The sequence below is a fragment of the Carassius carassius genome, chromosome 14, assembly GCF_963082965.1.
Source record: "Carassius carassius chromosome 14, fCarCar2.1, whole genome shotgun sequence".
Lineage (NCBI taxonomy): Eukaryota > Metazoa > Chordata > Actinopteri > Cypriniformes > Cyprinidae > Carassius > Carassius carassius.
In genome coordinates, this window is record NC_081768.1 from 33,940,328 (window position 1) to 33,954,065 (window position 13,738).

The window sequence follows — 13,738 nt, forward strand, 5'->3', positions numbered from 1 at the left end:
TAACTGAAAAATTGACAGTTTGCCATTGTACTCTTTTTAGAAATGCTCTACAGCAGAATTAAATATTCTTTACATTATCGACACACAATTTTCCTGTTTAACACTGTAAAGCTGCTTTTATAATCTTTATTGTATAAAACACTATATCAATAATGGTGACTTGACTTGATTCATTTGTTCGAAGAGAAAAAATGCTTTGAAAAGATCTGAGGACATGCCAGACATCAGGATGCCCAACAAAACCCTCCTAACCCAAAGATTCCAGCCTAACAGCTGTAGAACTGTGTGATACGAGAGAAAGTGCCTAAACAGCCACAATCTCTGCAGACACAAAGAAAAAGGCAGACATTAAGTCACCTAATGATCAGAAACCTAAAGAATTTGTTTTGTCGTGTGACAAGATGAGCTGAATTTGAGCCTTTGGGGTGGAAACAAAATACTGCAAATTGTGAAGCTCTAACACAACAGCATCACTGTTCTGAACTCTGAAGAAGACTATTTAGGACATTTTTTTAGAAGATTCACCCAAAACAGCAAACTACTATAAAGGAGTGAGTCTGTATTTTACAATGAGACTGACATTTCATTCAGTGTGCAAGCCTGAATCTGACAGAGCAAGAGTGTTTAGTGTTTTTAGTGTGATTGCACAGAATACTGACGCTGTGAGCAGTCACTGCCGATCCAGCCGGGGTAACACTGACACGAGCCGTCAATGGGGATACACGTGCCATTATTAGTGCAGGTGCAGCTCAATGCACAGTTCTTACCGAACCTGCCACTGGGACACACTGCAGACAGACAGACAGACAGAGCAGCACATCAACACCACCATCTGTGACATGACCGCAGTACAGATACTGGACAATGGAAATGGAAAACATTACAAAAAGAACTGAAAAAAGAAATGGCGTGGAGAAGACACACTCCCAGTGTAGTGAATGAGAGGGACGTTTCTTGCCTTCGTTGCAGAGCGCCCCTTTGAACCCGGGCAGACATTCACACTGGCCAGTCACATGGTGACAGGGACCACTGCTGTGGACGCAGTGTGGACAGGCCTGGCTACAGCGGTGGCCAAAGAAACCCGGAGAACATACTAGGAGCAGGTGGGAAAACATGAGGAGAACAGAGCGGATGAGAAAACAGGCAGGTCGTTGTGGGACAGACATGCATGCGGTGTGTTTGAGCACTCACTGCGCTGGCAGGTGGTTCCTCTGAATCCAGGTGCGCACTCGCATGCACCCTCATCCGGTGAACATGACGCTCCATTCTTACAGTTACAGGACAGAGAGCAGTTGGGTCCCCAGCGGCCCTCAGCACACACACTGTCACAATGAATGCCTGTAGACACACACACACACTGACTCACAAAATCACTTAAAGAGTCACAGAAAAAAAAAATTCTCAATCACTGCTTCACAAAACTTGATGGTAACACTTTACATAAAGCCTGATAGAATGCATTATTTATGCCTTGTAATGCACATTATAATGCATTTATGATCTCTTGAATAACTGTTACCACAGTTATAATACATTATGATTATGTATTCATCTCTAACCTTTAATTTCTTTCTAAAGTGCTGGAAAAAGTAGATGCTGCACAACTTCTGGTCCATTTAAAACAAAACAACTTGTTTGAGAAATTTTAGTCTGGTTTCCACTCTGGCCACAGCACGGAAACAGCTCTGGTTAGGGTCACAAATGGCCTGCTGATGTCTGCTTAAGCTGGTTCTCCATCTCTTCTTATCCTTCTGGACTTGACTGCAGCATTCGACACTGTGGATCACAACATTCTTCTGCACTGTCTATGAAACACAGTTCATCTCTCTGACTCCGTCTATAACTGGTTTCATCCTGCCTCACTGGGAGAAAAGAGTATGTCGCTTTGGGAGAGGTTAAATCCTTAACACACCACGTCACCTGTGGTGTCCCTCAAGGCTCAGTGCTTGGCCCCATCCTGTTTATTCTCTACATGCTCCCCCTCGGTCATGTCATTAGCCAGCATGGAATATCATTCCATTGCTATGTTGATGACACCAAACTTTACCTTAAGACCAATTTATCTCCTTCTGCTGCCCTGTCATCTTCCACCTTGACCACTTGTCTAGAGGAGATAAATGTGTGGATAAGTCAAAACTTCCTGAAGCTTAACAGCTCAAAGACTGAAGCCATTCTAGTAGGCACCCCACACCAGGACCAGACATCAGTTATTTTCAGCATTACTTTTTCTGGCCGGAATATTCCACTTTTAACACCAGTTACCAACTTGGGTGTTAAAATTGACTCTCAACTGATCTTTAAGGCTCACAATAAATATCTGTGCAAGACTTCCTTTTTCCATCTGAGGAATATTGCTACACTTTGTCCTATGCTCACTCTAGTAGGTGTGGAAAAGCTTGTCCATGCTTTTGTCTCATCTAGACTGGACTACTGTAATGTGCTCCTCACTGGCAAAATCCAACAGAAATTGGAATACATTCAAAACAGTGCTCCTAGGATCCTGATGAGGAACAAATACGACCATATAACCCCCATTCTCAAATCACTTCACTGGCTTCCTATTTGATTCAGGACTGCTTATAAGCAGATTTTGCTAATCATCCATGATTACTCCACACCCTATCTCAAGGAACTACTCAGTCTACAAAGCTCTACATGTACTCTCCATTCAACCTCAACATATCTCCTAAAGCCCCCCAGGACCAAGCTCTGTACTATGGGAGATCGGGCTTTGTGCTCAGCTGCTCTGAGCTTGTGGAATGCACTCCCTGATCATCCGAGGACCCCACAGACTGTGGATGCTTTTAAATGCGGCCTCAAAACCTACCTTTTTAGCAGAGCTTTTGACTGATTTATAACATTTATTTTTTTAATCTGTAGCACTTTGGGATTCTGCTTGAATATAAAGTGCGTTGTAAATAAAATCTAATATTATTATTATTATTATACATTTTTACACATTTAGAAAGTATAATGCATTAAAGGCACAATATGTAAGATTGTTTTATTAAAATATCCAAAAACCTCTAGAACAGTGTTATATATTTTGTAGTTTTGTGTTGCTTGCTTACATTATCCCAAATGTTTTGAAGAATGTTTAAATCCAGAGAAATAAGCAATTTTAACCCCATACGCATATTTTTCCCCACATACACATGACTGGAAGGAGCAGTCGACAGTGGCATAATAAAGCCGTGTGTCACACTCGTTCAGCCTCATTTCGCTTTGATGGCTTTCAGCCTCACCCTACTTCATTCAACTATCTTAATAAATCATTAGCTCATCCATAAACATGATTTCTCCCCAAATCCCATCAGATTGCATTCGCCATGATTCCACACTCAATTACGGAGTCAGCAAACTACCCTACCTGGTTTATTTATTTTGAATATGGGCCCTCTAGCCGCAAAAAATTAAATATTTTGCCTTTAAAACGCATGCCAAACAAACCTATTATAATGCATTTACAATTATATATGAAAAGATATAATGCATTACAATGTATATTATGAATCCCTTTAAAATGCATTAAACATAAAGTGTTAAGAACTTCACTTCTCTTATGGTATTCAATGTATTGAGAACTTTTAGATGTTCATGAGTTCACCTGCCCATCCATTCTTGATAAATGATAGTTAATGAATTTGGCATGCTGTCCTCAGCGAACCCCTAGACCAGGGGTAGGCAAGTTTGGTCCTAGAGAGCCGCAGTCCTGCACAGTTCAGCTCCAACCCTGAAAAAAAAAAAACCTCACCTGCCTGTAATTTAGTAATTCTGAGTGGATTGATGAGCTTGTTCAGGTGTGTTTGATTAGGGTTGAAGCTGAACTCTGCAGGTCTGCGGCTCTCTAGGACCGAACTTGCCTACCCCTGCCCTAGACTATGGGACGGACTAAAATGAAGTAGCTTGGAATGGAATGTGATGGGATGGTGGAGGAATGATGGAAACCATCGCTGGTGCAGCTCAGTGGCTGCTGCTCACATACACTCATGATGATGACTTACAAGTTTAGTGAAGCTTTTGATTTTAAAATGATTCACTGTTTTCAAGCACTGAAAACTCTCACAAACTAATTGCCAGTTTTCATGAAAGTTTAATCTGTTAAATGTAATCTATAAATAACTAAAATAAATACCATTAAATTAAAGTTCTGTAAAATTTGTGTTTTATTAATTTGTAGTCCTTGTTTTGTCATTAGACGCTGCTTGACAAACTAAGTCAATTAGAAGCAATTCGGTGTCATTTTACTTATTGCATTATATGTGCATAAGTATTAAAATTCCCTCTGAATTTTAAAATGTTTAGATGCAAGAATTTTAATACAAGCTCTGAACCACTGATTCAAACAAATGATTCATAAATATTACCAAGCTTAATGTAGCAATGTTTCAAAATGGGCCATCAATACTGACAGAACTAAAAAATGTGGCTTTTCCCGAACTTACGTTTTGAACTTAATTTCATATCCCTCCACCTCCGAATGGAGTGCACACATTGGACAGATTTCAATTCGCACCAGACAAGAGTGCTTGACTGATTGCACAGACACTATTGAAGAGAGCTGAACTGGATGATGACATCACTGAATCATCAATGATCTGACTTTGACTGAAAAATGGCTGTTATTGTCTTCTTGCATTATTGACTCATTATTCTCCTGTTTGACTCTGTAAAGCTGCTTGGACACAATAAGTATTGTATAAAGCACTATAGAAATAAAGGTGACATGACTAGACTTGATGGATAGTCAATAAATGATTTCAAGTTACACTTGAGTCAAAGCTAAATTTAGGATTCAGGCACCTAGTTACTTAGATTTTAGTTAACAATAATGTCAGAGGAACAATATTGTTAGAATCACAATCAGAGCAAGTTTTATTTCAGTGGATAAACATTTTAAGCCAATCGAAAACCATCCTGCTTTGAAGAGTTTGATCATTGAAAGTGGAAGAAGATGTAAGCACAGCATGTGCTTATAATAAAACGAACAATATTGCGTGTTGGTGTGCTAATATAGTTATTGTTGTAGTTCCCATTGTTGGTGTGAACAGGTCATAACCCAGTGAGCGTCAGGACAATGGTCTCTTCCTGAGAGTCTGGAGCTCAGTCTGTGTGCAACACTGTGCTGAAGTGGCTCTGTGCTGCCAGAACACGGACAAAAGCTCTTTTGAGAGTGAGTGTGTGTTGCTAGGCTCTTGGAGAACACTGGAGATCATTCTAGTACAGCGGTCCTGAGGAAACGCTGCTGAGAGCATCAGTATGCTGCTGGTGTCCTGCACAAGCCTGAGGAATGTGTGGGAGAGTACATGCACTGCTTCTGCACTCATTACATGCTGAAAGGAATACATAAATAACAGATCTACACACACAACTCATTGTCAGGTGTGGCCCCATGACCTACTGCTGATACACTTCTGTCATCATTTACTCAGTTTCATCAGTTTCTTACAAAAGAAGAGATTTTGAAGAATGCTGGTAACCAAACAATTGCTTTACCCCATTGACTTTCCATTCCCCATTGCCAACAATTTGTGTTCAGCAGAAGAAATTAACTCATACAGGTTTGGATCAACCTGAGAGAGAGTAAATTATTCATTTTAGACTATCCCTTTAGCAGGTTATTACTGTTAATCATATGAACTTAACCACATGGGGGAAAAAATGTTTAAATGGTCATTAAAGCTGTTTTTACACACCCCATGACCTTATGGACCAAGTGGTTGTAGGTGAATGGGATGATGGATGGATACTGGGCCTCATTTATCAATCTAATGTAAAAAACAAGTGCAGATCCATGAGCACAAATCATCTGACGTCATGAAACATAAAACATTCGTATACCACCAATCTGATCATACGAATGATCGCGTGTTGATAAATGTGGCGGCAGAAAACAATTGTCATTTGAATATCACGCCCCTAAATACACCCTGTTTAGAGGCCCCACCCCTAGAGTTTGATCTTACTCCAGTAACACCTGTTAACTTGTAATTGCAAACGATTAGGCTACATTAATTCATTTAATTTGTATTTTAAAATATTGGTAAATATAAAAAGCCTATTTAGTTCCCCTCAATCTACAACAAATATTTTAAATTTAACGGTATTCAGAACTGAACAAGAATGAAAAATAAGTAGTTTAGAGCTGTAATCAGGCCTTAAAAGATAGGCCTGACAGGTTTCGGCCCAAGCCCGACAGGTACATTTTGATTGACAGCTTTTATGGCCCGACATTATTCAAATGTGCGCACACACACAGCTCTTTTGCCTTTTGTCAAGAATGAGTTATTTATACATGTTTTAACATAATTTATTCATAAGTAACGTAGACTAGGCCACTTGGAAGTTGGAATAAAGAAATAAAATAAGTCCTCTGTAACATTGTAACATCTCAGCACTCTAAGTATGCCTATGCTCATTTAGCCTATAAATAGACCAACGCACCAATAAAAACGAGTCTTTTTTAACAAATTAAATTAAGATAAATGCTAAATTAAGATGTATATTTGGCAATAACGAAATTAGATAAAGGCTCCGCCGGATTTGCTTCGCCACTAGCAGCTAACATTTAATAAAAGAATAATGCCAACATTAGCGTAAATACTCTGTCCACATTATGTATTTAAGACTCAATGAATATTTAGTTATTTTAAAAACCTTTACTCACAGAGAGTAGGCTAGGTCTACATGTTTTTGTGGAGGAAAATGATTGAATCCACTGTAGATGACTTAAGCGTGTTCCTGCGCTCACTGATGGTGCGTCATTATTCACTCATTATTCTCATTATAAACACGGTCAAAACTTTTCCACACCTCAGACTTTGCTTTAGTAAAACGTAATCGCCAGAGGCAAGCCTCCGCTCCATTACACCTACTCAGCATTTATTTTCGCATCTTTCTCGTGCTAATCGAAACACGTCACATGACCGCTCGTTTACCTCACAAACTGGAGCGCGAGCCCGAGCCCATGTAAAATGATATAAACTAAGCCCGAACTGGCAAAGATCTTCAGCTCTAAAGTAGTTATAAAATTATATATTAAAGGGGTCATATGATGCTTTTTTAAAGAGCATTATTTTGTGTATTTGGTGTAACAGAATATGTTGACATGCTTTAATGTTCAAAAAACACATTATTGTTCAAATACTGTACTTTATTGTAGGTCCTCTATGTCCTGTCTCTCTCAAACAAAGCCCCTCCTTCTGACAAGAGAAGTCTGCTCTGATTGGCCAGCTGACCCAGTGCATTTTGATTGGCCGAACACCGCAAGCACTTGGCGGAAATGTAACGCCCCTTTCCATAATCACGAGCTTCATCTTTCAGAATAAATGTAAAGACAGTTAATAATGTTCTTAGTTTTACCATCAGTTCAAGCTGAAAGAGGAACAGAGTCGTGACAGATACAGTGATGAAGCTCCTATGTGTTTGCAGAACACAAGACATGGACGGTTAAGACAACTGACTCACACACACACACACACACACACACACATTGAGACTGATAACACACACACACTCACACACACACACACACACACACACACACACACACACACACACACACACACACACACACACACATTGAGACTGATAACACACACACACTCACACACACACACATTGAGACTGATGCTCACACTGATAACACACACACACTCACACACACACACACACACACACTCACACACACACACACACACACACACACACACAGATGCTCACACTGATAACACAACACACACACACACACACACACACACACACACACAGATGCTCACACTGATAACACACACACACACACAGATGCTCACACTGATAACACACACACACACACACACTGAGACTGATGCTCACACTGATAACACACACACACACACACACACACACACACACACACACACACACACACACACACACACACACACACTGAGACTGATGCTCACACTGATAACACACACACACACACACACTGAGACTGATGCTCACACTGATAACACACACACACACACACACACACACACACACTGAGACTGATGCTCACACTGATAACACACACACACACACACACACACACTGAGACTGATGCTCACACTGATAACACACACACACACACACACACACACACACACTGAGACTGATGCTCACACTGATAACACACACACACACACACACAGATGGGAGACAGCTTGTTACAGTGTCAGTGTGCTTGTGTCCAGTGTGGGCTGGTTTACCTGTCCATCCGGCCAGACAACGACAGTGTCCCGTCGAGGGGTGACACCCGTCTGCATGACTGCAGTCACAGCGCTCGCCACAGTCCAGCCCATACGTCCCATCCTGCATCAGTCCAGACAACACGTCTCACAACACAAATACTGCTTGGGCACGCTTTAATACAGTGAGAACACACTTTAAAATAATTCCCTGCGCTGAGCTAAAGATTATGATCACGTGAACACTGTTGTGATGCCTATTGAGTGAAAGTCGAAAATATGGAAAATAACTGAGAAATAAATGAGCACTTCTTTTATTTTCTTTAAATAATGTATAACTATAACACTATGCCTTGAAAGTATTTCAAAAATCGAGTTAATGCTGCTGTTTAAAATACACCGGCTGAAAGACAGATGGCAAGTCTGACATCTCAATCAATATCTCCATACTTTTTTCTCTTTTGTTGTTATTGTAGAAACATTATTGTGGATTTTTTTCTTTCTTTTGCTATTAGAGCAAATGGGAATGAGTTTCCATTCACCACTATAGAAGTGTAGCGTACTATGAGGACTTCTGATTCTGAGGTATGAGAAGATAACAGAAGAGGTTTAACACTTTGACAGTTCATCATGGTCAGACATGTCTCTGAAGAGGTGTTTCTGACCTGACAGTGTTGTTGGCAGCGGGGTCCTCTCCAGCCCGGGGCACAGGTGCAGGTCCCGTCCAGAGCGCTGCAGGCTCCGTTCCCACACACACACGTCTGGTTACAGCCCAGACCCCACCAGCCACTGGGGCAGTTGATGGAGCAGTCCACCCCGTGCCACCCTGACACAACCACAGCCAAAGAGATCATTAAAAACAGCTTTATATGAGTTCTGGAGACACGAGGGGGAGCAAATGATGACAGAATTGAGACTTCGGGGTGAACTACCTGCTTGGCAGGAGCAGGATCCGTCGATGGGTGAGCAAGAGGCTTCGTTTTTACAGGAGCACACCGAACTGCAGTTGATGCCGTAGGTGCCGGCGGGACAGGGAGAGGAGCAATCTGAGCCCTGCGATCACTGTCAAACATTAGTGTCTGACTCCAGCACACACACACACACACAGAAGACACACCACCTTCTGAAGATGTACCTTGAATCCGGGCGCGCAGACACACTCTCCGCTCACACTGTGGCAGTCGGCTCCGTTCTGACAGCGACAGACCTCCTGACAGGCCTCGCCGTATAAACCAGGAGCACACGTCTCGTTACAGTACAAGCCTGACCAGCCCGGTCTGCACGAGCACTCCCCCGACACGGGCTGACAGCTGAGACACACACACACACACACGTTTGTTTTTGTGGAAAGTGTGTTCATCCCATAGGTGTAATGGTTTTTATACTGTACAAACTGTATATTCTATGGCCCTACACCAACCCTACACCTAACCCTCACAGGAAACTTTGTGCATTTTTACTTTCTCAAAAAAAGCTCATTCTGTATGATTTATAAGCGTTTTGAAAAATGTGTGACAAAATCTGTGACTGCAGCACTCTCACACTCAGCCCAAGATCATTCAGTCCAGTATGTCCAGTAACAGCACAATCACATCTTCACTTCTGATGTCTAGTAATGGTCACATCACATGCAGGTAATAAAAACAAAACAAAAAAATAAAACATTTTTTTTACTAATTTGGCCAAAAATTATACTGTGATTATTTTGGTCAAAACCTATCTGGCAGTACAGTTCTAGCTGCTTTTTGAATGTTCACAATTGTCTCCAATCTTCACCAATCTTGAATCAACTGAACAGAGTAGAAACAAACAAAACTAGTCTTTTAAAGTGACTTCGTAGATTTACTTTCAAGTGAACTCAAGCCTCTTTTTGTAGGTTTCTCACTCCACACTGTAGTTTTTAGGAAACAATCTGAATAATAACCATAATTGTTTTGTAAGATTATTATTTTAACTCTAATTATAAAAAATGAAGAGAGAGGAACATCATTATTGAATTGATACATTTGTAATATTTAATAATAATATTTATTTTTCTTACTGTACAAGAAACAATAACAATCCATCTTAATCTTCAGATTTAAATGTTAACTTTAACTCTCAAGCTTTTATTTCAGTGGAACAATGACAGCAGGTTTTATCGTGTGACTGTGAAGATGAAGTGATCCTGGTGCACATGAGGAGATGACAGAAGGAGGTCACAGACGATGAGGAGCAGGTCTACAGTGAGTGAAGACTAAGTGTTTAGTGAAGAAACTCCTACAGAGAACGTCTGCAAATTACAAACCTCATTATGATCACCATGAATCACCATCATCACTGAATTTGATCTTCACATCCAAATGTAGTGTGTTCAGTTTAATGCACAAAACAAAGTATAAAGGTTCTGAGCCACTTGATATCATCTCATTACTAACACTGGGCTTTTCTCAGCTGTTAAGCTCAGTTAAAACCAAACTGGAAATGCTTTAAGTGCATTAATGTCAGATCATATTGTTCTGCTGACAGCCTCTGATTTCTTCACTAGTTGTCAGGGAAGTCCCTCGACAGGAGCTGGGGCTGATGACTATGACGTGTCAGATGTAATGAGTCTATATTGTCCATTACCTGCGGACAGAGCAGCTGGAACCAGCCGTTTAAGCAGCTGCATCACATGTGACACGTGTGGTTTATCAGCTGTGCACGTCCGTCTGAGCTGAACAATGAGCAACTGTGTGTATGTGTGTGTGTCTAAACACAACCACTTCAAAAAATAACCACAGCACACACACACACACACACACATCAACCTCAGCCTGTTTCAGTGGCTACTGAGGTAAGTTTGAGTTTAGTTTGAGCAAACTCAGTTTTTTCCTTTTATTCTGGTTAAGAGACAGCAAATCACATCTAACATTTTAAAGCACACTGACAAATTAAAGCAGTTCACAGTGAAAGAACTGCCCAGCTTTTGCTGCTAATTATTACATTTATTTTACATGAATTCTCTATATCTTTAATGCATTACATATAAGCAATTATATTTTGACAATTAATATTCAACTTTTAATTTAAACAAATATAAATACATACATATAAATACAAGCTTTAGAATATATAAAGCTTTAAGAACCTTTATGACTAAAATAAATTGATTTGATTCACTTTCTTTCACTCAGTCAGATATGTTCTTTCAAGCTGCCTTCTGAAACTGGGAGCAGTGTTTTTGTCTTGCCTTGTAATTGCATTTAAATTCCTGCTATCTTTCATAATGATCTTCAGCAGAGAAGTGAACTGTGCTGAGTCTCTCTCACGTTACACGTGATTGGCTGTTTGCTGCTGATGTCACTCTTCCAGGTGCACGAGCTCCAGAGTTAAGCACAAAGACTTGTAATAATTGAACAACCCTATGTATATAGTTCTTTACATTGTTATTATTTCTTTTTTATTTAATTTTATATGTTTTATTTAGAAATGCACCATTATTAGTATTCTCATGCTTGTTGTTGTTTTTCCATTGACAGTAAAGAAAGGCTAATAAACTCTGGTTGACAGAATTATTACACCCCGCTGAACCCCATCTCAACAGCTGGATTAAACTGAAAGATTACATTATAATGACATTATAAAGTTTGTTGAACTAGCTTTGTGTAACAGGCCACAGACCTCAGATGTCTTGCCTGATCCTCATCAACTCACCAGCTATTTGATGAATTTAATTTTGGAGCAACTAACACAGGTTTTCTCACTTGCACTGTCTATATGATTCCTATGATCCTGAGCCTGTGCCATGAGATCACTGCATCAGGAGAAGAAGCTGAAGCACACGTGCAGTGTTCGTCTTACCTGCGTGTGTTACTGGCGTGACACGGGCACTTCCTGTCACACTTGAGACCGTACATCCCCTCCGGACAGACGCGCTCCTCGCAGCTCTCTCCCGTGTATCCCGGCTCACACAGACACTCTCCGCTCACATGATAGCACTGGGCCCCGTTCACACAGCTACACGCCTGTCTGCAGCCCACACCGTACCAGCCCACCGGACACTGATCCTGGCACCTGCCCACACACACGCGCACACACACACACACACACACACACACACACAGAAGATGCTGAACAATCTCACGAGCTTCTGATCCACGCAAGCTTTGAAGGTGCAATAGGAGATCTTGATGAAATCACCATCCAAAGCCACACCCACTGAACACATTTATGCTCACAGACCAGAATACCAGGGATAACATTACTACAACAGACTACATCAGCCGTTCCCAATTGTAGTCCATGCTCGGACCGAATGTTTTGATTGAATATATAAATATATAAATATATAAATACAGATAAATACATTTAAAACACTTAACTTAGGGATGTGAAGAGACTTTCAACCAGTATAACAAAAATTTTACAGTTGCTCCTTTACGCTTAAGGAAGGTTAAGGAAACCAGTTTGACACCATGGTATAATGAGCATACTCGCACCCTAAAGAGAGCAGCCCGAAAAATGGAGCCCAGCTGGAGGAAAACAAAACTAGAGGTATTTCGTATTGCTTGGCGGGAAAGTAACCTAGCCTACAGAAAAACATTAAAAACTGCTAGATACGATTATCCGATTTTAGAAGAAAACAAACATAACCCCAGGTATTTATTCAATACAGTGGCTAAATTAACGAAAAATAAAGCCTCAACAAGTGTTGATATTTCCCAACATCACAGCAGTAATGACTTTATGAACTACTTTACTTCTAAAATCGATACTATTAGAGATAAAATTGCAACCATTCAGCCGTCAGCTACAGTATCACATCAGACAGTGCACTATAGACCCCCTGAGGAACAGTTCCACTCATTCTCTACTATAGGAGAGGAAGAATTGTATAAACTTGTTAAATCATCTAAACCAACAACATGTATGTTAGACCCTATACCATCTAAGCTCCTAAAAGAGGTGCTTCCAGAAGTCATAGATCCTCTTCTGACTATTATTAATTCCTCATTGTCATGAGGATATGTCTCCAAAACCTTCAAACTGGCTGTTATTAAGCCTCTCATCAAAAAAACACAACTTGACCCCAAAGAACTAGTTAATTATAGACCAATCTTGAATCTCCCTTTTCTGTCCAAGATACTGGAAAAGGTGGTATCCTCACAATTATATTCCTTCTTAGAGAAAAATGGTATATGTGAGGATTTCCAGTCAGGATTTAGACCGTATCATAGTACTGAGACTGCTCTCCTTAGAGTTACAAATGACCTGCTCTTATCATCTGATCGTGGGTGTATCTCTCTATTAGTTTTATTGGATCTTAGTGTTGCGTTTGACACAATTGACCACAACATTCTTTTGCATAGACTTGAACACTTTGTTGGCATTAATGGAAGTGCATGAGCATGGTTTAAATCGTACTTATATGACCGCCATCAGTTCCTAGCAGTGAATGAAGATGTATCATATTGATCACAAGTGCAGTATGGAGTACCTCAAGGCTCAGTACTAGGGCCGCTACTCTTCTTCACGCTTTATATGTTATCCTTGGGAGATATCATCAG

General features: G+C 40.4%; 1 protein-coding gene across 1 annotated transcript in view; it reads right to left on the reverse strand.

Moving 5' to 3' along the window:
- megf10 (multiple EGF-like-domains 10) overlaps window positions 1-13,738 on the reverse strand; it is an 88,784-nt gene that overhangs the window by 17,980 nt on the left and 57,066 nt on the right. Inside the window, exons 9-16 of the mRNA XM_059566905.1 lie at window positions 12,033-12,245; window positions 9,346-9,520; window positions 9,143-9,263; window positions 8,876-9,036; window positions 8,232-8,334; window positions 1,192-1,338; window positions 959-1,093; window positions 660-788 (exon numbers count right to left, since the gene is read on the reverse strand). Coding sequence (XP_059422888.1) covers window positions 660-788; window positions 959-1,093; window positions 1,192-1,338; window positions 8,232-8,334; window positions 8,876-9,036; window positions 9,143-9,263; window positions 9,346-9,520; window positions 12,033-12,245 — 1,184 coding nt within the window. The remainder of the gene's footprint in view (window positions 1-659; window positions 789-958; window positions 1,094-1,191; window positions 1,339-8,231; window positions 8,335-8,875; window positions 9,037-9,142; window positions 9,264-9,345; window positions 9,521-12,032; window positions 12,246-13,738) is intronic.